General features: G+C 45.5%; 1 protein-coding gene across 11 annotated transcripts in view; it reads right to left on the reverse strand.

Moving 5' to 3' along the window:
• ABLIM1 (actin binding LIM protein 1) overlaps positions 1-26,909 on the reverse strand; it is a 305,845-nt gene that overhangs the window by 108,198 nt on the left and 170,738 nt on the right. For all 11 annotated transcript variants that reach the window (XM_046027513.1, XM_046027510.1, XM_046027516.1 and 8 more), the window contains exons 4-6: positions 23,694-23,803; positions 3,895-4,021; positions 2,135-2,228 (exon numbers count right to left, since the gene is read on the reverse strand). In XM_046027513.1, the coding sequence (XP_045883469.1) occupies positions 2,135-2,228; positions 3,895-4,021; positions 23,694-23,803 (331 nt within the window). The remainder of the gene's footprint in view (positions 1-2,134; positions 2,229-3,894; positions 4,022-23,693; positions 23,804-26,909) is intronic.

A 26,909-nucleotide genomic window follows, 5' to 3' on the forward strand; every position in this document is an offset into this window, starting at 1 on the left:
TCTCTACCCTCACCCCCTTTCCAACCATTTTTAAAGAAATTTGAGATAAAATTCACATCCCATAAAATTAACCCTTTAAACATGAATCATTCTGTGGCACTGAGGACAGTCACAATGTCATGCATTTCCCGCCTCTATCTTGTTCCAAAACACGCCACCGCTCACTCCCGTTGGGGACTGATGAGCACTTAACCCTGTTTCCTGACCCCTTGCCCCCAACTCCACACAATCACCAGTCTGCTTTCTGTCTCTGCGGGTTGACCTCTTCTGGAATGGAAGCAAACTGCACACTGCCCTTTGTGTCTGGCCTCTTCCCCTTAGCATAATGTTCTCGAAGTTCATCCCTGTGGGAGCAGGTGTCAGAATTCCTTCCTTTTTAAGACTGAGGGTTATTCCTTGTCTTTATATCCACATTTTGTTCGTCCATTCATCCACGCGTGGACACTGGGTTGTTTCCGTCTCTGGCTGTTGGGAACAGAGCAGCTGTGGATGTAGTTTTGCGTGTTATCTGAGGACTCCCATGCATTCTGGTTTTTTGAAAGATTTATTTATTTATTTCAGAGAGTGAGAAAGCACGAGCAGGAGGGGCAGAGGGACAGGGAGAGAGAATGTCAAGCAGACTCTGAGCTGAGTGCAGAGCTCACCACCACCCTGAGATCATGACCTGAGCCAAAACCAGGAGTCGGATGCTTAACCAGCTGAGCCACCCGGGCGCCGACCTGTGCATTCTTCACACAGCAACGTGATCCCATCACGCTCCACTCTAACTACAGTCACTCAACGGCTTCCCTCCATTCTTAGGAGAAAGCCCCAAATCCTGAGTGTGACTCTGGAAGTCCTCATGCTCTGACCCATCACAGGCCCCAGCATCATCTCTCACACTTGCACTCCTGCCCTCCTGACTTGTTTCTGCTGTCCTTGTCCTCACCTCTGGGCCTCTCTGGAGGCCCCTACCTCTGGGCAAAAGACAACTGCCTGTAGCAGTCACTCCTTATCTTCCAAATCCAGTTAGCTACACCAGGTCCTAGCACAAAGCCCACACTGGCCCTTCCAGTCTCCTGGAAAGAAAGGCAGCACCGAGCTTGCCGTGGGGTTAGGAAAGCGGTGCCAAACCTCGCTGTGCAAGCCCACAGAAGCTGCCCACAGACACTTGGGGGCCTGTCAGCTTTATGCCCGGTGTCTCTGAAACACGCCCTGCTGGGAGGTTTGATTGGCTTATGTGGCGTCAGTGCCCTGGTGTCTGTGGAAGCTGCCGGACCCGCTGGTCGCCTTCCCAGCTGCTCAGCGTCCTGACTTACCTCTGCCCATGACACGTTCTCCACCCTGAAATGTGGGACAGATATGAGGTAACCTTGTTTTTTTTTTTTTTAACCTTGTTTTTTTTTTTTTTTATCAGATCTGGTTAACGCCCCTCGGGTGGGGTGGGGGGAAGTGGGGCAGTGACTCCCTCTGAACTCTGGCCCCTCATTCCACAGGAGGGGCTCTGGCTCCTGAGGGGCCCCGCTCCACCCAGAGGCAGCCGCTGGTGGGGCCGCTGCTGAGAAAGCAGGAACCAGGCTCGGTGGCACGAGAGTCACACCTGAACCTGACAGGCTTTGGCTCAGCCCGGCCCACCGGGTGTTCTGGGTCACACAGGATGTGGTTTTTTTAAGGGTGGGGAAGTGTCTGCCTTCACCTTTCACCCACCCTTCCTTTGCTTCAGTTCTGAGCCCCTGCTCCGAGTCTGTACGCTCTCACACGTACATGCACACGCACATACATGCGCACTCCCAGAGGCGCACACACACGTGTGCACAGTTCTCACGCGCAGGCACACATGTGGCTCTAACACACGCTTCATTTCCTATTTTCTGACATCGAAAAATAGCCTCATGTAACCCTTCCTTCTCCATAATTCCTCCTCGTCCCCTTATCACTTTGGTAAATTCTCCATCATTCCAGTTGCGCGCGAACATTGAGTAAAAACTGCCTCTGAAGACGACCCCACAGGTTAAATCTCCGAGAGATCCATCACTGACAACTACTCTCCTTCCTCCAGAGGTGAAGATGAAAAAATAAAATGGAATAAGAGCCTCTTTTGTGTTTCTGACAACTTCTGAGGAAAATGACAGTAGCTTTGACGGGAGCCACTTACCTCCAGGACTTTCCCTGTGATAAACTGGTGACAGGCCTCGCATTTCACCCCGAAGAGCCCCTGGTAGTCCTTTTCACAGTACGGAGCGCCATCCCTGCAACACAGAAGGCTGTTCAGCTCCTGAGAGGGGGCCGAGGGGCAGGGAAGGCACCAGGACCCTATTTCTCAGAGCCCTTCTCCACAGAATGGAAGCAGGCCGTGATTCTCCCCAACCCAGCATTCGCATGCCTGGGGACCTGGTCAGACATGATCACAATGCAGGGACCCAAACGATGGGGACAGAGGGCTGTGGTTCTCTGGGCTACACAGAAATTACAGCCAAATCACCACGTGATTACCACTGCTGCTTCCCTGTTGTCTCAAGCAGCAAAACACGGCACCATTCCCTCTCCCCACCAGCCAGATGGGCTTCAGATGTGGTGGCAGTGTTCACCCTCCTCTGAGGAGGCCCCAAGGCCACCTTCCCCTCACAGCTTCCTTGAGCTCACACGCCAGCCCCTCCCGGCAGGCTGAGTTGCCATGTCCTACGCCCTCAGGAAGCCCCAGGGGCACAGGGCCTTCTCATTCAGCCTCTCGAAACCTCCTTATTTTACCTCAGAGGACAGTAAACATGTAGTTTTCTAGGCGTGCCATTGAGGATAAAACCCAAAAAGCAGCACTGCAGAAAGCCTGGTTACCTACTCCCACACAGCCTACCGGGCTAGTTTAACATCCGGGCACTTTCCTGCCTCGCCTTTCTTTGGCTGCCTGTCAGAAATCACCTGTGAAGTTTCTTCCTTCTGATACAGGTGTTTTGGCTTCTCCCCGACCTATGGAATTGGATTTCCAGGGGGTGGGGCCCATGCTCCCTTTGCGGTTGTTGTCTCACTCTATTATTAAATTAAATTCCCTTAATTTTTTTTTTGAATAGCTGAGATTATTTACCTAGTTGGAGAACATTTTTTGACGCATAGGAGGGTTTATGGGGGAAAATTGTCCCTCACTGCCACTGGACCTCCATACTCATTATTTCTTTCCTTAACTCAAAAGGTAACCCTGTAAGTAGCTTCTCCAAACTGCATTAAAACAACACTGCCGGGGCGCCTGGGTGGCTCAGTGGATTAAGCCGCTGCCTTCGGCTCAGGTCATGATCTCAGGGTCCTGGGATCGAGCCCCGCATCGGGCTCTCTGCTCCACAGGGAGCCTGCTTCCTCCTCTCTCTCTGCCTGCCTCTCTGCCTATGCATATATTTAAAAAACAAAACAAAACAAAAAAAAAACAAAAAAACAACACCGCCACCACCACTTCCCCTCCTCCAGCCGTTATCTGCGCCTGCATGGGACTCTAACAGGAACCCATTCCTGGCGGGTTGTTTGGTGCATTGGTTCTAATGGGTTCAGTGCTTAGACCCTGTGTGGTTTCCTTTAGGGTGTGTGTGTGTGGGGGGGTGTCTACAAATATGTTCAAGACCTAGAAGGTGGTCAAAGATTTACTCGTTCCCAGTAGAAAAAAAAAAATTAGGGAAAGTGAAATGACTAAATGTTTAATTGATGACAACAGATAGTGCAACATTATGTCAGTGTTGCTAATTGCTGAATGAGGCAAGGATTCCCACTCCATTAAAATGTATTGCAGGCAGACTATGGCAACAGCCTCAGAATAAAATTCCTTTTATGAAAACTAAAGGAGTTGTGTAGCAGAAGTTCGCACTGAGGGTGGGATGCATATGTCTTTCGCTCCGTCCCGTGGGGGGGTGGGGGGTGCTGGGACCGCAGCCTTACTTGCTGATGTACTCCCCGGTGAGAACTTTCCCGCAGGACTTGCACTTGAAGCACCCCAGGTGCCACTGCTTGTCCAGGGCCAGCAGCGCCTGCCCGTTCTTGATGTCTCTCCCGCAGCCTGCACAGTCTGGAAAAGAGCAGCCACTCGCCGTTACTCCCCATGTGTTCTGCAAAATCCAAGCACGCAGCCCAGCTCTGAACCCCGGTGTGCACCCGCCCGCACCCATCAAATAGTTCCTTAGGCACCACGTCCTTCCCCTCCTTTCCCTGCATCCAGTCTTAGCCTCACACAGCTTGGGAACTTCAGGGACCCCAGTGGATCCAGGGGAGGGATGTCCTTCCTCCGTTCATCGCCTTGGTGGTGACTGACATCCCCCCCCCCGCCCAGCTCCAGCTGGCCCACAGCACACTTCATTACGCTGTCTTGGTTGTGGCCTTCGGGAAGCTCTCCTAGGCTTGTATGAATGGAGGGCACATGAGAGTCGTTGAGCATCGCGTGCTGAACGCCTCACCCAATGATATATACGGGACACCTGGAAAGCAGCCCGTGAATCTCATTTTTGTACAGGGGACTTTCCTGCCTTATCATCCTAAATCAGACTTTTGAAGATGCGTGACCATCAACTGAATAGCTCCTAATTCCTTAGCTTTAAATTCTCTGCGGCAGGCTCTTGTGAGGCGGATGAAGGAGAAAGTGTTTCTTTGTGGTAAAGGGTGTGGGATCTGGAAGGAGCTGGCCTGGTTCCTAGGTCCCCACCCAGCTCAATAACTTGCTGGCCCACCACGTGACCCAGGCCAGTTCTCTCCCCTTCTAAGCCTTGGTTCCTCATATGGAAGCTGGGGCCTTATGAGTGCCTGTCTCAAAGCTCCGATGAGGATTCAATGAAGTAATGGTTAGCACTGAGGCTGGCACATGGGAAGTGGCCCTATGAACATTTCCCATTACTATAATCGCCATTATTCTGATGATTAAATACCTCGTTGTGAGGAAGTTGAGTACTTAAAAGGACCCAGAAGAATGTAAATTGATGCAACCTTTTTGGAAAGCAACATAAACATCCACTGACAGTTAAAGTCAACGCAGCTGAGCAAACGAAACCCAGCTTTGCCAGGAGGTTGGCTGTAGTGTCCCTGCAGATTGTAAGAAACACTCACGGAATATAGCAACTTCCAGACAAGGCCAGTCGGCGCACAAAATGATGAAACACCCCCCTCTTCCGACCACATGTGTGACTGCTGCTCCTTTACCAGTGCCTCCTAGTAGCCCTACTTCAACTCCTCTCCTCTTAGAAAAACTTGGTGAGAAGCGCAACCACTGACCTCTTCCTGCGTCTCGACAGCACGCCACCCAGAAGGGCTCCCGCTGCCTAGCCTCCCCCTTAATACCACCCACCAAGTGCTCCCACCCTATGGCATTTCCTCCAGAGATTCTCACAATGATTCCCCTGCTGTTAATTTCACTATTTCTCCTTTTTTTTTTTTTTTGACTACGGGTGTGTTTCTGGTGAGCTTTGGTCAGTGGGTATCAATATACCTTTAGATCCAGCAATTTCCTGTCTAAGATTTTAGTTTACAAAACAAATTTGCAAAAGAGTATGTGTGTGTGTGTGTGTGTGTGTGTGTGTGTTTGTGTGCGCGTCTGGCATGTGTCCATGTATGTATTCCCTGAAGAAAATAAGTTAATTTCCTACAGCACTTTTGTAACAACAAAACTGAAAAGAGCCGATGGGGGCCTTCCTGAGGAGCAGGTTACATCAATTATGGTAGAATCTGGAATACAGGAATAGTACGTATTGTTAAAAAGAATGAGGTCAGTTTGTGTGCTGACATGGAAAAATATTCAAAATAGATTAAGTTTTTTTTAAAAAGCAGCCTATGGAACAGTATATGTAGCAAAAGCTAATTTAGAAAAAACAGTAAAGGCTATATATGTGTTTGCACACATGCTTGTATAGGAAACATTTCTTAAAAAAAAAGACAAAACTCAAGATATTTTTATCTTTGAAGGACTTTTTACTTCATGTCCTCTGTGTTGTTTGAATTATTTTTTGTTACAACAAGAATGTAAAAAAAAAGCAAATATTTATAAAGTTAAAAATATAATTGCTATACAAGTTCTAAATCACTGCAGATTAAGATTTCCGTAAGTATTGCCCATTATTAGCTGAATGTGTATTATATGATCACAAAGCATTATGTAGTTTTTTTTTTTTTTTTTTTGGACTGGAGTTTATGTTTCCCAGCATCTCAACAAAAATCTTTATAAAGGGATCTCACACCTGGTAGTTTACTATAAGCTGACTAAGTGGAAGGCCATGATATTTGCTCATATGTACAATTTTTTAAGGTTAGGAGTATGGGATCACTAAGGTGAATTGACAATTTTTTTTTGAATTGACAATTTCTAATCCAAGTTGAACTGATTTTTTTTTCGTTCTTCTGGTTAGATCATGCCCACTAGGTGGCAGTAAAGATTTACAATAATAAGGAAGAGCTGGTTGGTAGGTTTTTTTTTTAAGTCAGAAAATAAATTTTAGATATGGCTTTCAGTTTTAGATACTGAAAACAGTAGGGCACAGGAGGGTTGGCAGAGCCATATGGGGTCTCTCCCTGCACAGTGCTGAGATCTAGGGAGATGGAAGGCCAGGGGATGGTAAGAGCCCAGGCTTTGGAATTAGGACTCCAGGATTAACTTGGGCAAGTTACCGTCTCTGAATCCTCACTTCTTCATCTGTGAAATGCCAGCTGTGACATGCTTTGCATAATACTTAGAATGCCTGGTCCATGTTAGCCTCTCGGTGTGGCTCTGCCTTTCTTTGGTGGGAGCAGAGCTAGGACTAGACGCCCCGTTACTGGATGGCAAGTCTTGCTCTCTTTACATGAATGGCCAGATATCCCAGAGCTTTGAAAGCAGTTGAGACACAATTTGAGAGCAATAGCAACTTCTCTGACCATTCTGCATTGAGGGTTTTGGATGAACCAGGCACCACATGAGGGCTTTATAGGGAGGGGACCGTTTATTATTCAGTCATATGGTCAGAATGCCTGCAGTCTGGACACAGGTGGTGTCCCACACTTCTCAACTCCTCTGTGCCCTGCAGTGTCCTGGACAGCAGATGTTCTGCAACTGACTTAGACAGTGGTTTACAGAGAGGCATTCACGGAATGCTCAATGTCTAGAGCGAGGCACCTGGTAAAGTGGGGCCAGAAGCAGAGATGGAGATGAGCCTCCTTCCTCCCAAACCTTTAGACATAAACCAAGCAAATCAAAGTCCACCTCCTAGAAGGTACAATACCGGTCACACTGGCTGAACCAGACTATTCTGGCATATGCCACAGAGGCTGCTCACTCATTCCTTTCTGGACAAAACCATAAATTCTCCGCTTAAGCCTGATGTCATGCTGGGAAAAGTGGAAAAGATGCAGAGACAAAAAGATTCGTGCTGGACTGTTCACGCCTCCCATGCTCATCCCCACTAAGCTCTTGTATAAAGAACAAAATGTCCCACTCTGTATCTTCATGGTTTTCAGCTGTTGAGAAAATTGTTTCCACATCACTGAAGCAGCTGCCGGTAAATATAGAAAGCTGGCGATTGGCACTAGAATTATTGCCGAAGTCAGAAATCGGTGACTACGGAGCAGCCTCAAGGAAGTCAAACCTCCTAGCAACGTGCCAGTATTCCACCAAAAACAGAGAATCACCAGATGTGGGAAGAGAAAAACACAACCACCATAAACGCTTTTCCTCAAGCCTTTCTTTCGTGGCACCAAAAGCCAGGAGAGAAGCAGGAATTTGGCTACTTACGTCCGAGTTAAACTAGTATCTAATGACACATCTGGTTCCATATTTGTATCACTTTGTTCCAAGGCCACAAATACCCTTGAGAACAGGGATCCTGACTGTCTCCTTTTGGGGGGGGGGGCAATCAGGTCATGCACACCTGGGCTTTCAAAATATTTAAGTTGAAGAAGGTGACAAATGGCTCTCAGCGAGAAAACTTGTGTTCCCAAGCGGAGAAAGATGTCCTCACTTGGGCAGCACTTAAGGTCCTATCAGACTGATACCCATGCTCTCCTTGACAACTATTTCTGCCTTTTTAGAATTTCTCACTTGGGAAAAGTAAGGGCCCAAGAGATTGTCTTACTCTGTGAGGATGCCTCTCTGGAGAAGAGGACGGAGGACGTGGAGCTCTAGAAAAGAAAACCAGGTGGTAACTAAATTCCCACCCCACCTTCCTAGGCCTGCATGCTTCAGTCATGCCCAGAACCATTAGTGAGGGTGGACCTCACCAGTCCCAGTAGCTGCCCATCTGGGATCAAAGCTTTCAGAATACAGAATGGGAATTTTTCTAGTGTTTCGGCATTTGGCGCCACAGTGTAAGAGCTGAAGACGGTGGTGATAAATATTCCATCTCCTAAAGAAGGATGCCAGGAATATCCTTGAGGACTTTCCAAAAAAACAGTAGGTTCACCTGATAATTACCAACCCCTATTGCCTACCTACTTCTGAAATCAGAAATTTGAAAGTGCCTAGAGAAGTTAGCAGGGAGCTGTCCACACAGTGGGAGGGTGGGGGGTGTTCTCTCCCCTCTGCTGTGACAGGGATTAGAGGACCCTGGGAGGAAGGACCTAGAAGTTTACTGAGTGGGGAAGTTCACGCCCTAGGGCTCCTACGGGTCCATGAGAAGCTTGATGTTAAGAGTTTTTGGAACAAACTCATTTGAATGTCCTACAGCTTGGAAGCATTCATAAACAGAAAAATCTAGAGCAGAGCCTGCTGAATTTGGAAGATTTGGAAGGCAGGAAGCTGGCTGGAGGCTCCCCACCCCACCCCAAATGGCAGGCGAAGGAGAGGATGGAGTGGGAATGGCGGTCACTTCCACCATGTGGCTCACTGCGGGATGCACTCAAGTCTTGTAGCTGGTACCCACGCCCAAGCATCTAGAACCAACCCACCAGAGAAAGTTGCCTGCTGAGGCTTGGGGACTTCATTAGTAAGAGGCTAGGAGACTACAAGAAGCAGGACCTGAGGCTGGGAGGTGGGGGTAGTTTGTTGCTAGAGGTTAACCTGAAAATGCACGTTTTTGTCAAAGAACTCAATGTGCACCCCCGTAAGAAATGTCTCCAGCCAGTGTTAGCTGAGAGAGCAGCATGACAATGCCAGGTTCCTAACACCCCATCCCTTCTACTTCCAATCCCTCTTGTCCCCGGCTGGCCCATAAAGGAGCCACAGGGCAGGAAGGAGGTAAAGAAAGTGCGGAAGGAGACGTCGTGTCCACTGTTGGTCTCTACTTTGGGTTGGGTCTGAGCTGGGCCAGAGTGCAGCTCTGAAACAGACGTGAGGATCCAGTCAGGATTCCTAGGAGCTGAAGGTGACCAGACAGCTGCGGGATCTGCCTAAAATGGGATTAAGGGTGGGAAAGGGAACTCTGATCAAAGATAATACAAATAACGAAAGAAAAAAACAAGGCTGTTCATCCATCTGTCCCACCTGTGCTTTGGTCTGTTGCACATACAAATCGTGCATTTCCCAACAGTCAAGGACTTGGGAAGCAAAGAGACCTGGAGTGGAAATCCAGCTCTGACATGGAGCCAAGGGGCATCGGGCAGGCTAGGTAACCCATGCGTTTCAGTGTCTTCATCTGTAGAATGGGCGGGTTGGCAGTACCCACCCTCCTGAGTGTATATACACTCAGCGTCTGTTCTCACGAATGCAGTAATCTCACAAAACCTGCATTTCCTCTTCCCCTCAACAAACAGGTGAGGCCCATCATCAGCTCCCGGGGAAGGCATTTTGGTCTCTGTGGTTCCGTCCTCATCATTCCATTACCATTACTATTATTATAGTCACTATTCAGCTTTTAACTTTGGAAAGGTCTGACGATGGGTTCTCTCCACCCACTCTCAGGGCTCCTGCTGACCTGGACCCACAGGGATTATCTGCATTTTACAGATCACAGAACATCAACAGCCGGAGGGACCTTCGAGACTGATGCAAATGCTTCACTTTCTACCCAGGATACCGGGCCCTGGGTGGGTCTTGGCTTTGCACACAGCCCTGCAGCCGAACAGTGTCCAATTAGCTGCACAGTGGGAATCTTCTGTTCTCAAGGGCACATGCATTCAACTCTGCAGCTCACAGAGCTTCTCTGAACCCAACCTCCACCCACGAGTTTGTCTTTCTGATGATCATCTCTTATGTTATCAATGGGCAAAAAGAACCAGGATGGCATGGGAGCATGAGGTGTTCACTGGAAAGGGAAGACTGTGAAAGTAGAGAATTGTTGTGCAAATAAATAATAAATATTAATAATAATAATAAACCATTGTCATGTAAATTGTAAAAGGGACCAGAGAGAGACTTTCCTCCTGCAATTGATGCTTGCTCACATCCTGGGATGTTATAAAATGTCCCCAGGGATCTTGAGTCTGTTCTGAGTTATTTCCTTACTTTGCTGAAAAAAAATATAAAAAATTAAGAATAAAAAGAAAACAGGTTTCAGTATTTAAACTGTTGCTCATATAAGCTCCAGCAAATTCCAGGTTTCCCTGGAATCCTTTTTAAAAAATAATAAAGAAACAGAAACTCTATTTGCTATTACTGGAGATTAGCGCACAGGATGACTGTGCACAGCGGATGAAAAATAAACAGAAGCAAAATCGTTTCATATTTAGATCGTTATTATTAGAAAGTAGAGTAAGACTTTGGAGACCCTGTAAAATATTCAAGTGGTGTCCTTTTAATAGAACGTTAACTAGAGGCTCTTTACCCCTGTCCAGGACTCAGACCAAAGAGCTTCAAGATTAAAAAAAAAGAACAAAACTAAAACTAAATTTAAGTTCCAGAGTTTGGCTCACTTGAGATCCTGAATTTAATGATGTCGGATCTTGACATTCAACTTTTCCTACGGGATGTGGATTTCTCCTTCACTGTGGGATAAAATGGTGCAGGAGAATAGCTGTTCTATCCAAATAAGAGGGAAAGGAAGGATACAAGAGGAGAGCGAGTGGATTCTCTCAGGTTAACAAGCTGCCTTTGACACAAGCCTTCAACCCATGTCAGCTCAGCCTTGGACACATTGATTCCCTCATGGGAATAACAGTTTGGAGGCATGTGGTGGTTGCTGACTTCACACAGGACAGATATTTCCAGTTTGCTAGTGTTCCCATCCCTCCACAGAGTCTAAATGTCAATTGATCCCTGGTGTCACTTTGAAACTGAGCTGTGCCCTTAGGTGACTAGCCTGCCCTTTTCTGTAGGCCTTCCAGTTTGTAACCTGTAGATGAAAAAAAAAAATCTAGACTCTCTTTATGTTATTATTATTTTTTTTTTTAGTAAGAGTTGGCCTAGAGTTTTAAGGTCTTTAAGATGAAAAGGATTTGGGTATCTGAAAACCTTTCCTTGACCAGAAAGGCCACATCATCCTAGTAGTGATAGGAATGTCAATCTAACAGGTGGATATGGTTGAATGTTGACTTCTTTTTATCATCTGTGCCACTCAGTGTGGTCAGGTTCCAGATTAGACCTTTATGAGTTGACAAATATTGACTGTCCACAGTCCAGTTTTTTTGTTTTGTTGTTGTTGTTGGTTTTTTGTTTTTTGTTTTTTTGTTTTTAGTTAAAACCAAGTCACCAAGTTCTTTTTTACCATGTCGGGTGCGGGGTCACCATACAAAAGGATAGAGAGGGATAAAAACACACTGTGAAATCTGCAAACATGTTGGGCTAAACACTTCTCATAAGCACGTTCTGACTTCTGAAATTCCAGACCACCATTAGCCAAAAAAACAATATGAGGTCACGAGATAAATATTGGCAGGGGGGTTGGTGGGGGGCAATGTTCGTGCAGGTACAGGGTACTTGCCAGTCTATGGCAAAAGGGGGTCTCAATGCTATAAGTAATTCATATCTCAAATCACTAAAAATGAATTCTCTTCAAAGGTTATGTGCTGCTTAAATATTTAACCTTGAACCAGACTTTTCCATAATAGCTCATATCCAGGCTTAGGTCAGCTGCTCCCTTTGCTATCTTGATGGCCACGATGGAAACACCACAAGCCAGAACAGACTGGGAACCTGCTATTTTAAGTGAAGGTTCTTGTTGTCTTTGGAAAACAATACTGTGCAACAACAAGTTTCATAGGCTATAATAGCAACAGGTTATCAGCCTTCATCAGGAAAGTGGAAGGCAGGCCTGGCAGCAAGACTTTTTCCGAGTCTTCTAAATCTTACCTTTCCTTCTTTTAAAACTGTGTGTCACATATATATACATAAGGAATTTCAGTTACGTTGCTCATAATTTTTATAAATATGGACCATTTACACATTTGAAACTTCCCATTCTAACCTCTAAACCAGTACTCACAGAATTCTGTTAGGAGTTATGCATTCTCAAGGTCAGGAAGTCCTTTCCTTCAACTAGTATTGTGTGTGTGTACATGTGTGTGTATTTCCCATATTCATGACCAGGATGTGAATGGACAATTAAAAGGAGCCAGATTGTTGCCTTTCCTCTCCATTAACTGACTATGACCCTAAGTAGGAACCTCATGGCTAGTGCTGCTTGGCAGGTTGAGAAACATCAAGGAAACAGAAGACAGTCTATCATGGACTTGATACCAACCCAGACCTGCACCCCGAAAGCATTAGAATGGAGAGTCTGAGAATCTCTGCCAGTTGCCTTTGGAAGATGGCTTTGAATGGCCCATGAACATGCCACAGCACTCGGCACCGGACTTGAGAGTGGTTCCAACAGGACTTATTTCCCACTGGGTCTCCCAGGACCTGTTTGCAACACAGTGAATGATATGTGAGCCTTACACACAAATGAGGATGCCAGATACTGGAGACTATGCATTTACGGAACAGAACGTGTACTTTGGAAAGGATATTGAAAACTGATTACAAGTTGGGAACGTGAACATCTGCTTAAAGATGGTGTCCACCGCCTTGCATAAGAAACTCCTGAACGACTACTTTTCCACTTTCTGAACTAGAAATAAAAATTCTAACACGCTGGGGCACCTGACTGGCTCAGTCAGTTGAGTGTCTGATTTCAGCTCATGTTGTGATCTTCGGGCTGTGGGATCAAGCCCTGCACTGGGTTCTGTGCTCGGCACCGAGTCTCCTTGTCCCTTTCCCTTGGTTCCTTCCCCTGCTCTCTCTCTCCCTCTCTCTCAAAAATCATAAAGAAAAATGATAACAGGCTTGTATTCCCTGGAGATGTGATGAGATTCTCTGATAGGAAATAAAAAATATTAGTGTAAAACATTAGCACTATTTTGTCATTTGCTCTCATTTTCAGGTTTAAGGTCCTATCAAGGAGAACTCCATGTATGTGTGTACACACAGGCCCACGTGTGTGTTTTCAGAACCACAGCTAAAAAATGGAGATGGGCTATAGTCATGGAATAAACCACCATCCTAATAAGCAGAGTCACAACTGCCAAATTCCCAACTAACAATTTCAAAAGCCCAGCTGGTGGAGGACAGACCCAAAGGTTCATGGCTTTTCAGGCCCTTCCCCTGCACTGCCAGGCTGAATTTGCTTCACGTGGCTACTCAGCATCATTTCTGATGATGCACACACATCACAGGGATTCACCAGAGATCAAAAGTAGGATTCCCTTTTGACTGAAAATGCCATCAGGACAGCAAGAGGAAGTTGGAGAGTCATGGAAACAAAGCCCAATCCTGCCTCATCATGGGATGCTCTTGGAACAGCCTGTGGTCCCATAGCAGCCTCAAGGAGGCCGATTTCCAGCTTGCATGGGTGAAGAGTTCCAGCCAAAGCCTCAGTGGTTCCCATGGGGCCTCCTCCAGGACAGAGTGAATGACTTTGCACCTAGCACACGGCTCCGCCCACATTTTTCTGTGGGCTTGGAGCACTTCTTCATTCTGCTTACAGTGTATAATCCAGACGTGCCTCATAAACATTGCTTGATCTCTGAGCCATCCCTCAAAAGGGCACCTGTTACCTGTATTTGTGCAGGAAGACAGAACTAACATGTCTGAAGTTCAAAATCTGAGTCCTCAGGGCTATGGATACTCTTCTGGACAAGGTGGAGAAAATTGGGGGTCAGACTTCTCCCAGCAGGACTAAGTAGTCCTCTGCTCAAGTTATGGCCACCAATGGAGGAGGAAAACAGGTAGAAGAGAGGAGGGAAGGAAGAGTAGGAGAGGAAGCAGGCAGGTGCCCCAGACGAAGGCTGTCACCTGGGGCCATTCAATGGCATTCAGCCTGCTATACAGTGAACATTAGTGGACACCAACCCAACAGTTTCTGGGGGAGATTCAGAAAATTTGGTAGCCACTGCTTTTGAGATTTGAGATAGACCTTGTCAAACTCCTCTTAAAATTGTACCGGGACTCAAATGAGTTAAAAACAGGGGCTGAGACCAATACTCGTCCATGCACGTGCACAGCAACACTATTCACAACAGCCAAAAGATGGAGATGACCTAACAGTTCACTCAAAGATGACTGGATGAACAAATTATGTATTTTATCCACAGAATGGAATATTATTCAGCCACAAAAAGGAATGGAGTACTGATACATGCTACAACCTGTGTGAACCTTGAAAATGCTATGCTAAGTGGGAGAAGACAGGCACAAAGGGGCACTTATGGATTCCATTTATTTATTTATTTTTACTATTTAAATTTTTAAAAAATTTTTTATTAACCTATAATGTATTATTAGCCCCAGGGGTACAGGTCTGTGAATCATCAGTCTTAGACACTTCACAGCACTCACCATAGGACATACCCTCCCCAATGTCCATAACCCAGCCACGCTCTCCCTACCCCCTACCCCTGCACCCCTCAGTTTGTTTTGTGAGATGAAGAGTCTCTTATGGTTTGTCTCCCTCCCGATCCCATCTTGTTTCACGTTATGTATTCCATTTATATGAAATATTCAGAATCCGTAAATACGCAGAAATGGACAGCAGACTGGTAGTTGCCAGGGGCTGGGAGGAGGGAATGGGGAGGGGCTGCTTTATGGGCTTGGAGTTTTCTTTTGGGGTGATGAATATGTTTTGGGACTAGATAGAGGTTGCGGCTGTACAACGTCGTGGATGTACTAGAATGTTCACATTAAAATGGTTTGTTTTGTTATGTGAACTGCCCTTCAATGAAAAATGTACCAAGAAGGGTTGTGCTTGTACTGGTTTCCCTAATTTGGTTGTGAACTTTAACCTAGTGAAGAGTTCTGTGATAAATCTTTAACTGGCTGTGGTCACTCAGCATATATGAGCTCTTGCTTCATGGGAAATCACAGGAGCTGGAGGTCAGCTTCTCAGGTTCTGTACTCATCAGCAGACATCAGCTCATTTACTCCCTCCCAGAGACAGGAAGAAGAAAAGGGGTAGAATGTCTGTTTCAGGACTTTCATCATGTGACCAGTCACTTAATATGCACACACTGAAGGTCACAGAAAGGGCAAAGTGCATTCCTTTAGTTTGGAATAGGCCTTTCGTTTTATTTTGTAAAGTTAGCATTATTTTATTTATTTATTTTCAAAGATTTTGTTTATTTGACAGACAGAGAGAGCTGCAGGCAGAGGGAAAGGGAGAAGCAGGCTCCCCACTGAGCAGGGAGCCCCATGCAGGGCTCGATCCCAGGACTCTGAGCTGAAGGCAGATGCTTAACCGACTGAGCCACCCAGGTGCCCTACATTATTTTATTTTTAATCTACTTTTGTCTTAAATAGGTAATTCATATATACACAGTTAAAATTTTTTTCATAGAGTAAAAATAATTTCCTTCTCTCCCTCCCTGCTGGAGATGAGTACTACAAGTAATACAGTTTCTAAAATATCCTTCCAAGAAAATCTATAGGGCCATACAACTCCTTATATATACAATTAGCTTTTTACTGCCACTGAAAAACTAAAATTCAATTGAAGAATGCTGGTCCAATCAATAAAATCCTAGTTTTACTGATATGTTGTTAGAAGGTGTTGGTCTTACTATGTAAGAGGCATATCTAGTGAAACAATATCATTAACCCTCTATTCGCTAAGGCACTTTTTGTATTCTCTTTTACTTTCATCTGCATAAATCACACCAATTCCCTATTAAAGCCGAAACTTCTCTTCTTCTCTTATAACTGAGATGATCGAGTTTCTGGTGAAGTGAAAAAGATGTGTCACTCTGGGATCTTTATGTCTGACTCATCATGGTTATGGATTTCAGTCTGGAAAAAAATCTGAATATTAATGTTTCTCTGCAATGACCCTCTGGCTAGCATAAAAATCCAAACCCTCTCACACCCTCCTCCACAGCCAGCACCGCATGACTGGAACTGACACACCAGGTTAGACCCCTGACCCTCCAGGCCAGGGCTCACACCTGAGATGCCCAGAGAGGTGAGCCCTCCCTCCAACCTCACACTTCAAGTTGGGGAAATATCTTTCTTGGCACTTCTACTTAAAACAAAAGAAAACATGGGGTGCCTGGGTCGCTCAGGCAGTCTGCCTTTAGCTCAGGTCATGATCCCGGGGTCCTGGGATCGAGCCTCGCATCAGGCTCCCTGCTCAGTGGGGAGTCTGCTTCTCCCTCTCTCTCTGCTGCTCTCTCTCTCTCTCTGCTGCTCTCTCTCGCTCTCTGTCAAATAAATAAATAAATAAAACCTTTAAAACAAAACAAAACACCAATCTGTGATACTGTCATCACCAAATCTACCGGAATCAATAACTGCTTCCCCTTTTACTGAATAAGGGAGTAATCTGGTAAATATGAAAATAAAGGTGATTTTTAAACATGCCAATTCCCCAAACTACACATGCACCTGAGCTGTGCCTGTATGATTTCCCAGAACCACAACAGCCATCTTCATTCTTCTTCTTCACTCATTCATTCAAACAGTAGTCAGAACTCCCTGGACCTGGGAGTTAAGACTTAATCCCTCAGAGGCCATCAGGGATGGCATCAATTCACTTGCTAAACCAACATCCGTGTACTTGCTGTGTGCATGGTGAGAGTCATAAGAGCCAAAAAATATATACACAGTCCTTGTTATTAAGTAGCTCATGGTCTGGCAGGAGAGATGAGCATGCAGAGAACTAACATGAGACAGGGTAATCATTGCCTCACTAGAAACGCAAAGCACAGCTCTGGGCAAGACACCTGTGCATGGGCCTTCTTGCCAAGGGGCTTAAGCTAATTCAAGGCTTTCAGTCCTTTGTGCAACCCTCAAAACAGTAAATGATTTTTGAAAAGACACATGAACAGGATGCTATGAGAAGAATTTATGTAAAGTTGTACACATCTATAGCACTTATCAAAATCTAAAAGAATGTTCACCAAAATGTTCATAGAGATGCTCTCTTGGTGATGAGATTTCAGGTGATTTTTATCTCCTTTTTGAACTTTTCTGTAATATTTGTATTATTTTACAGTGAACACCTACACCCATTAAAAAGACTGTCATTAGCCCATTTAGAGAAAGAGATGGCTTTGATTCCATTTCCAGAAAGCTGATGTAGGGCTTTCTGTGCTCGACTTTGTGAAAGAGAGAGAAAATAGGGTCCCTATATTAATGAGGTCATTATCTTGGTGGTAGAGGTGGGCACACAGGTACACAACTAAAATGCAATAGGTTATGTACAGATGTTGTAGTCTCAGTTGTGACAACTGTCTCACAGCTATGTTAAGCATACAATATAGTTACGTTAACTAGAATAAAGAATTGTGGCTGGAATATCACTGGTACTCAAAGAAATGTTTGTGGAATGAGTGAATGAATGAATGAATGAATGACATCCTATAGTCTTTCTTGAACATTCACATTCTTCATTTTTTCTCTCTCCTCTACCCATAATCAATGATCTCCCCAACCCTGATCCCTGATCCCAAATCACTGATTTTGCATAGGAATACCCCCATTACTACCTCAATCTTTCTAGAACATGGCTTTTATCTGGTCATCCTCCAGGTTAAAAGCTATCCTCAGGAGCTCCAGGTTGCCAAACTCCTCAAGGGCTCCCGAGCCCTCGTCCTGTCACTCTGTCTTTCCAGGTTCATGTCTCAGGACACAGAACAATAAGGCCTTTGGTTTACTCATGTTTCCCTGCACCACTTTTTTTATGAACCCTCTCCACATTTAGACTGTCCTCTCTTGCAGTATCTCATGCATTATAACCCTTCGAAGTAGTTATTTTCCCATTTTTAGATGAGGGCACTAAGATTCTAGAACATCAAATTAATTTGCCCAAGGTTCCTGGGCTAGGAAGAGGGAGGATTAGGATTCTGACCCAGGCTTTCCGACATGTAGAGGCCATCATCTTAACCATCATGTTATGCCTTCTTCTTTTGTTCCCTTCTGGTTCTAAGTATCTCTAAGCTCAAGTTCTAGTCTTGTAACTTCCATGAAGAATAATGGCTAATGTACAGATGAGTTTATTAGACATCATGAATCTTTTAAACACATTACCCATACAAATCCCCATCACAACCCACTGAAAGATGAACTATTATTTTTCCCATTTTGTAGGCAAAGAAATGGAGATAGAGATTGAGTTCTTGAGTGCTGTGCATGGTGGAACTGGGATCAGAACTGGCTACAGCCTGTCTGAAACCCGTACACCCTCTCCTACAGGAAGAAAATGTCTAAAAAAGGAGGAGCAGGTCTGGCCCATCACCATGAGTCAAACTCCAACAATCCATGGACTAGAATGTCTGGATGTGTTCTGCCTTCACTGGTTTTTATACTAGTGGAAAATATCAAAGGAGCAGATAAAGACAGCTATCATGAACAGCAGAGCGAGAAAGCAGAGACACAGGAAGTAGTGATGGTCCTAACAAACACTCCAATATAATGCCTGAACAGTAAGTTATTATTTTTTTTAAATAACAATATGGCATTTAGGGGCGCCTGGGCGGCTCAGTGGGTTAAAGCCTCTGCCTTTGGCTTGGGTCATGATCTCAAGGTCCTGGGATGGAGCCCCACATCCGGCTCTCTGCTCAGCAGGGAGCCTGCTCCGCCCCCTCCCCGCCCCCGCCTGCCTCTCTGCCTACTTGTGATCTCTGTCAAATAAATAAATAAAATCTTAAAAAAAAAAAAGAATACGGCATTTACATATATGTCCTCATTTAATCCTACAGGGTAATTATTACCATCCCATTTTATGGATAAGACAATGGAGGCTGGAAAGGCAAAGAGAACGCCAGCAAGTGGCAGAGTCAAAGCCTGATCTGGGCAGTCACACACCAGTGGCAGATCATCACAACCCCACCCATTGTTAGGTGTCTCAGCAGACAAATCCCACTCAACCCGCAGATGATTTTTTGGGAGGGAACAGAAAGATAAAATAAAAGTTATCTTGCAACTATAAAAAGAAACATAAAATAGTAGGAAAGTTCTTCCTCCCCTTTGAAAGCATGCACATGATTCTTTATCTGAAATGATTTAAATTCAGGCCAAGCCGAGCATTTGCCTTGATACCTGTAGGAGTTCCAATTGCAGTTGGAATAATGACAATGCCGTGCAAGGGGGCGGAGGGAGGAAGATGGGTTTGGATGTATTTGTGTGTGGGTGGTCATTGTGTCAATCCACCAAACCCACACGCAATCAGACACTAGTCAGACACCCTTTGAAATGGGAAGGGTAATGGTAGACAGCAGCCCACTCCTGCTCAGGTGCCTGAAATAGACAGAAGCCGTGCAGAAAACAACAATCCAAACCCCGATTCCCTACATTCTAGGTTGCCACACACCTATTTTCCCCTCACAGGGCTCCTATCCCATAGAATCCAGCTCAACTCTGGCAAAGACTGGAGATGAACTGGGCTGTAGAGGAGTGCCCATGACCTTCTGGTTGGACTTAACGTCTTCTGGACATCAATTTTTATTTTTAAAGTATGGATCAGCTGGACATAGGCAATTGATTTTTTTAATAGTAAAGGCAGTTTAGTTAATGTTTATCACAACCCTTTGAGATGATTTTTACTATTATTTCCACGTTATAGAATGTTTATTGCTTATTGAATTCAAATTATATCAGACTGGATGCAGCAAGAGTTTTAACTAACTCAGGGGCGATCATCTTTAGTGGAAGTAGTTTTTAGGAATAACTTCCTCGTGGTTTCCATTCCTCAAACCTGGCGACAAAAGGAAGGCATCTGTGGTGTGTAGAAAGTGCACAGCCTTTGGAGGCAGGACGCACGGGTAAATGTGCTGACAAGTCAGGCCATCACCCGAGGCTCTGCAGACAGTGACGCCCACCTTTTGAAACAGTCATCAGGGATGCCAGTCCGGCATCTAGAGCCAGACAGACAGCCCAGGTCTGTAACTCAGCTCCACTGCTTACCATCTGCATAATCTTGGACACATTAACTTCTATGGCCCTTTGTGTCTTCTTCCATGAGAAGGAGATAGTTAGAGTACCAACCTAGTGGGTGGTTATGTGAACTAAGCGAATTAAAATTCATGGAGCAGTTATACAAGACCTGACCCACAGAGAATACTACATGAGTGCTTGAAGAAGAAGACAGAATAAATATAAAGGTTAAAGGAATGATTGTAAGGTGGAAGGAAGCACCATGAGATCACAGGCATGCCCCGAGGGTCCTTTCTCAACCAGAGGACAGCCGGGTAGCTCCCTATCGGCTGCAGTAGAAACCACGCCTGTTCTGTGTGGTCAAGCAGACACTGTTTTGTGCAAATTCTCATCGCATCATTGACTTAGATCTGTTGACCACCCTTCACTTCTCACACTGTGTCTCACCTCCTAGGCGGTGAAAATAGGAAACAGCCACCCAACGTGAAACAGAATTGCACTGAGAAGAGCAAGTTTGTTTTTGGAAAGAACATTCCAAAGGAGAAAGAGGACCTGGACTCTCATGTATTTCATTGACGCTATGAGCAGCACCAAAGAGGCATTTCCTCTTCTGCTTCGATTTAGGGTAATTTGCCAACTTTCAGACTTTAAAAAACAAGAATCAAAGTCACATCAGGATAGTTTTCATGTATAAGGCGATTCTCACAGAATCACAAATAACGACCAAGTGTCTTCTATTTATGCTTTAGTGAATTTCAGCAACTTGCCAAGAATTCCCTTGCTCTAGTATCTGTGTGCCTGTCCAGCTCGGGTATCCATATATAAGAGCTCCTTTTTAATACCCCACGTGCCCCATAAATGTTATTTGAGTACTGATCTAAATAGACGAGGACTTGTTGAAAATAAAACTGTTCTGACCGAAGCAGTTGCATAGAAATGAGATCTCACCCAAGAAGAAAACAGGACTGGGTCCAACAATATGCACACATGCAATTGTTATCACGTCCAGCATTAAAGATATCAAGAGTTTGGGTAGGACACATATTTATACTTAAAATTTTTGTTTCTTCCTTATGTGTATGTATCACATGGATGTCATATAAAATGGAAAATACACATAAAGCAAACATGTTTAATAGAAATTGGAATAACCATTTTGGTAATGATGTGAGGAGAAAACCCATCCCCGAAATGGATGGGAGATAGGACAGGAAGCCTTTAAAAATACCTACTTCTGGGGGCGCCTGGGTGGCTCAGTGGATTAAGCCGCTGCCTTCGGCTCAGGTCATGATCCCAGGGTCCTGGGATCGAGCCCCACATCGGGCTCTCTGTTCCGCAGGGAGCCTGCTTCCTCCTCTCTCTCTGCCTGCCTCTCTGCCTACTTGTGATCTCTCTCTCTCTGTCAAATAAATAAATAAATAAATCTTAAAAAAAAAAAAAAACCTACTTCTGATTCTTAAACCAAACAATGAAGAGTATGAGATGAAATAAAAGAGAGCCCAAAACTCAAAAGACCTGCCTCTAATCCTGTCTTATTAAGGGACAGCTTCCGTGAGCTTACGTATGCCCGTGGGCCCTAATGACCTCACCTATCAAGAAGGGTATGGGGCCCTGGGCTGGCTGTCAGCAGAGCATGTGACTCTTGATCTCAGGGTTGTGAGTTCAAGCCCCACATTGGGTGTTGAGTTGACTTAAAAAAAAAAAGATAGTTGGACTAAAGGACTCTGCAGATTTTGAGGACATAGTCATTTCAATTACAGGCCTCTGGACATGACCCTCTATTAGTAGTTGTCATTCTTTCCTGGGATTCACAAAATCCTTTTTCTTAATTAGATTGAAAACCTCCTCCAAAGTTTTTGGTAATGTACTTTCGAAGTAGGCCGTCCCACACAGTGGGATGACTATTCCCACCCTGGCTCACCTCGCCAGTGACCTGCTTGGGGTCAGGGTAGTTAGAAGCGTGAAGCCCTCCAATGGTCTAGGACTGGGCCTTGCCTTATAGCTCTTGTCCTATTCAGGCTGCCAGTATTTATCAATAGGACATAGAAATTCACATGCTAAGGATCCAGCCGCGTGCACGAATACATCTCTTTTCTTCTTTTCTCCCAACGGTCAAATCCAATTTCTATGCAAATGCTTTGGTCAGAACATTCTTTTTGAAAAAAAGGTATCAGGATTCTTCTTCTTTAACAGAAAGGTTTGGACTCACTGCTATGGATTGCCCAGAATTCCTCTAGAGCAGAAGGGGCTTATTTCATTCTTATGTACTGAGACTGGAGGGCATTAATGGAATTTGGCGCAGATCTCCCAAAGATTGGCGATATCCGCAGAAACCAAGGCAAACCTCTGGTCTACTTCCTAATGCCCCCAGGAAGGGAACGGAAGTAGAGCTTCACTGTTTGGTGCCAGCGATCAGACTACATATCACTTAAAAGTTAACTGACTTACCCAGTGTTACTTACTAGGACAAACAGTGCTACTGACTCTCTGAGGGAAGTCAGCAGGGGAAGGTCTGGGAGCAAGTTAGTGTCCTCCGGATTCCCACACGTCAGACAAGACCTCGTCATAAGGAACTACAAATCCCATGTATCTTGTTCCCACACTTTCTTCAGATTCTCCTTAAGGGTCACCTTTGAGAGATGGTGACCCTTCCCCTGACTGCCCCTTATAAATGCTGCCCCTCTACCCTGCATTTTCTTCCTACTTTAATTTAGATATTAGATATTTTGGTGTATGCTTTTATGGTCTGCCTGTTCCTGCTAGAAAGTAAGCCTCCAAGGGTGCTGACTTTTTGATCACGCCTGCATCTCCAGCGGGAACAACATCACACATCGTAGGTGCTCAGCAAATTATCGGTGCAATAAATCAGTGTTGGAAACCCTCCAAGTGAATAAATATTTAAGGATAACAGACATAAAGAGTTAAGGGTAAGCATAAATCATCGCCTTTGCCCTAGGCACAGTGGGGATAGCTTTTTTTTTTTTTAAGATTTTATTTATTTATTTGTCAGAGAGAAAGCAGCAGGCAGAGCAGGCAGACGGAGAAGCAGGTTCCCCACTGAGCAGGGAGCCCGATGTAGGACTTGATCCCAGGACCTCGGGATCATGATCCAAGCTGAAGGCAGATGCTTAACCGACGGAGCCACCCAGGTGTCCCAAGGGGGACAGCTTTTTTAATACACAGAGCTATCAATTCCTTCTCCACCAAATAAATGTCTGCACATCTCAACCACCATGACTAGGGAATGGGCATTTCTCAAAGTGTTATCCTTCCTTTTCCTTCATTTACTCTCAAAATGCAGTTTGATGTCCAATTCTATTTACGCCTTTTTGACATAAGGGAGATGCTTCTCACTGCACGGGTTTTAGCGAAGGATTCACATTTTACAGTCGCAAGTGGCCTTGGACACGACTATGCTCAGCATCCACTACCAGCTTCACAGAAAGGAAGGCACTTGCCTAAGCTACCTTTGAGCTATGAGCAACTCATGTCGACGGGTGGCTGGGACACTTACTGCCGGAGCAGGAGGCTTCTTTGGGGCTGGACGACATTGGCTGTGCACACAGTTGACAAAGGCAGTCTCTCCCATTGAACGTGACTCGGTCTCCGGGTGGAAATGGGCGCCTGGAGACAGAAAGACATTGCCCTCCAGGTTATTCCAGCAATTTAATTTCTTTTCCTTACTCCTTCTGCTTGCTGGCCCCCAGTGCCAATCCATTTCTTTGAGGAGCACCGGCCAGAATGTCTGAAATGCCGTCTTAACCAAGCCAGCCAGCTGGATATAGTCCAAGCGAATAAACATGCCTCGTTTTGAGAAGGGAGAAGGCACTGCTTCTCCCAGCAACCAGACAGTAAATGGGATGATTTACCTCTACTCGTTAGTGGAGGGATTGTTCCAACAAGTCACCTAGCCAGGTACACACGGAAAAAATTTCCATTTTCCAAATGGAAAATCCTTCAAGAAGAAATATTTTAAATGCCATAAATTCCTATGGAGCCTTAAGGCCCCTCCCCAGGAGAACTGGTTACAGGTCAAGCATTAACTCTTTCACTTCCCTAGTCCTACGTGGTGTTTCTGCGCCTAGGCAGACTTTGCCCCAGACATCTGACTGGGTGAGCGAGCTGTTTCAGGGCTGGAGACCCAGTTCCTGGTGGAGAGCCAGAACAGTGCTGTAACGACCTGTTTTAAAACGATTAGCTTCTAAACACTTAAAAGAAAACCATTAGCTTCAAAAAAAAAAAAAAAAAAAAAAAACCATTAGCTTCTTTTCAAAGAGATGGTTTCCTTTTGTGTTATTCGTCAATAACAGAGTTTGCAAAAATACTGCTTCTGCATGCCTGTTACCTGTCTCTTCTCCTGCTAGTTCAGGGGGCAGGTAGCCTTTCGAGAAGAAAAGTCATCAACAACGACGCATATGACAATTTCCAAGCCTGCTTCCTTGTCTTTGGCGATTTGCCAAGACCCTTCGTTAACGTGAGCCTTCAAACGTGTGTGATTCTGTCAGGAAATGCAGAACTCGCAAGCAAAACATCCCCACACATCTGAGTCAGAAGCGATTACTTAAGAACAAACACTACCTCCTTGACAGGAGCCTCACTTCACAGCTGCCATCCCTCCTTTAAGGGGCCCTTCGGCTGCTTAACGGTTGGTAATTAACCGCAACACACGCACGGTAGTCAATTTGGACTTAAAACAACCCCACAGATGTGCTTCGCGCTGGTCCTCAAGGAGAGTGAGGAGCTCTTACTCTCCCCCGCCCCCTCCTTTCCCAAGGGCTGAGCTGAGGCGGTCTCTTCTCCTCTCACGGGGGTTGTGTCACTTTCCATTGTTCAGATAAGGCCCAGAGAGGTTAAGCGCCCAGCCTGGATGGACCAGCTCCGGAGACCGGCCCCCAGGCAGGTGCAGACGGCATCCACCAGTGCAGGGCTTCTCAACCTTTAACAGTCAAAACTCGCAGTCTGGTGGATGCCAGTGGGCCAATTGCTTCATCCATGAACCCCGAACGAGCCCCTAATCTGCTCCGTGAGGGGGCATCAGGAGTTAGGGGGCCAGAAGCACAGGCATGGGCTTTTTGCATCTGATCAGGGCCAGGACTAGGTCGAGGCTGGTGAGCACGTGGGGCACCTGGGGCACAGCATTTAAGGAGACCCCAACTCTCAGGTGTAGACCCTGCAAGGCACGCTAGGCTCCTCTGGCCTCTGAGCCACGCCTGTAGGTTTAGCCTCGAATCCCACCTGGATCCACCAGGGGATAAACCAGAGACCAGTTCTTGGGTCACTGGAACGCTGGCTTGTGTGATTTTATAAATGACCCTCTTCGGTTCTTTCTGCCGGCGGCCCACTGTGTCCTCTGCCCACACAGCTTCACTCCCCTCTGCCATTTGTGTGAATGAATGTGTGTGATCCAGCGAACTGGATTTGGGGTCAGGAACCCTGAGTTCAAATCTTATAAGCCTTGCCGTGTTAGCCTGGGGAAAGTCCCTTAAACTCTGAGACTCAGAGTCACTCATAATTAGGGCCACTAATTCCTGGCTGACTTCACCGAATTGCTAAGAGGGTTAAAGTAGATTCAACCAGAATGCAGCTTGTCACCCAGAGAGGAGGCCTCCACTTGAGGCTGGATACTGTCAGCCAGCAGCAGCTGCCACGGCACGCTAGTAGCAACAGTGAACACCTCTTTGCTGACCTAAATGGCCGGGGACAGGACTATCACTAACAGAGGCTTGTCCTTCATCACCAACTTTAAAACGATGATCTCTCAAGGTCAGGATCAGGTGGGCTCTTAGAGTTTATCTGGGCCAGGGCCTTCCAACCTGGCTGAGTAGCCCCATACTTGGGAATCCTCTAGAAACTACCAGATCAGCAGGAGAGTTTGGGGGAAAATGCTAGAAACAGGTATTTGTAAAGAGACCCTCCCCAGGGGAGGGGCCCACTGCTCATCCCGGTTTGGGGAATCACTCGGCTCTGGTCCACAGCCTCCTATCTTACAGATGAAGCAAAAGTTAATTCATACCATCCAGCAAAGCAGGACTAGAACTTGGGATTCTTGAACGCCAGCAGACAGTGTAAAGGGAGCGGTCAAGAGGAAACTTTACTTTGGATTAAGTACACACAAATTTTCAGCTCAATAATCCAGCATTTTAAAGTTGGGATTTATAAAGATGTAATTTAAAAAAATAAAAAGATATAATTGAGAAATGGGCTATTAACTATAAAATATTATTACAATAATTTTACCATGAATACTTCATCTAGATCTTATATGGTTCATCTGTCAGTACTACCTTGTTAGCTAATTAGATAAAATGAAGTTTACCTTTCTAGAGTTTACATCTCTCTGGCCTGGAAACATAAAATGCTGAAAAACAAAGCAAAACACCTTCTCTGAACTGTCATCTTTACAAAATCGCAGCAAAATGGAGCACACAGCCATCAAACACGGAAAGGAAGGGGACTGCCCGATGAGGACAGGTCAGTAAAGCCGCTGACCCTTGTTGGTGACTCTCCTCGTTGTGGGAGCAAAGTCATCTTCAGTTCTATAATGTGCAGCATTCGAAACAGCAATGGTGAAACCACCACATTTCCCTACGCACCCTTCACATACTTTCCCCTTCTTCCCCCGGACTGGTCATGTTAACCAAGCCGGTTTGTGCAGTGAAGATCTGACCTTGCTGGAGGATAGAAGCCTAGAGAGCAGAGGTGGGTCAACTTTTCCCCCTGAGAGTTCAGA

Source organism: Meles meles, chromosome 13 (assembly GCF_922984935.1).
Source record: "Meles meles chromosome 13, mMelMel3.1 paternal haplotype, whole genome shotgun sequence".
NCBI lineage: Eukaryota > Metazoa > Chordata > Mammalia > Carnivora > Mustelidae > Meles > Meles meles.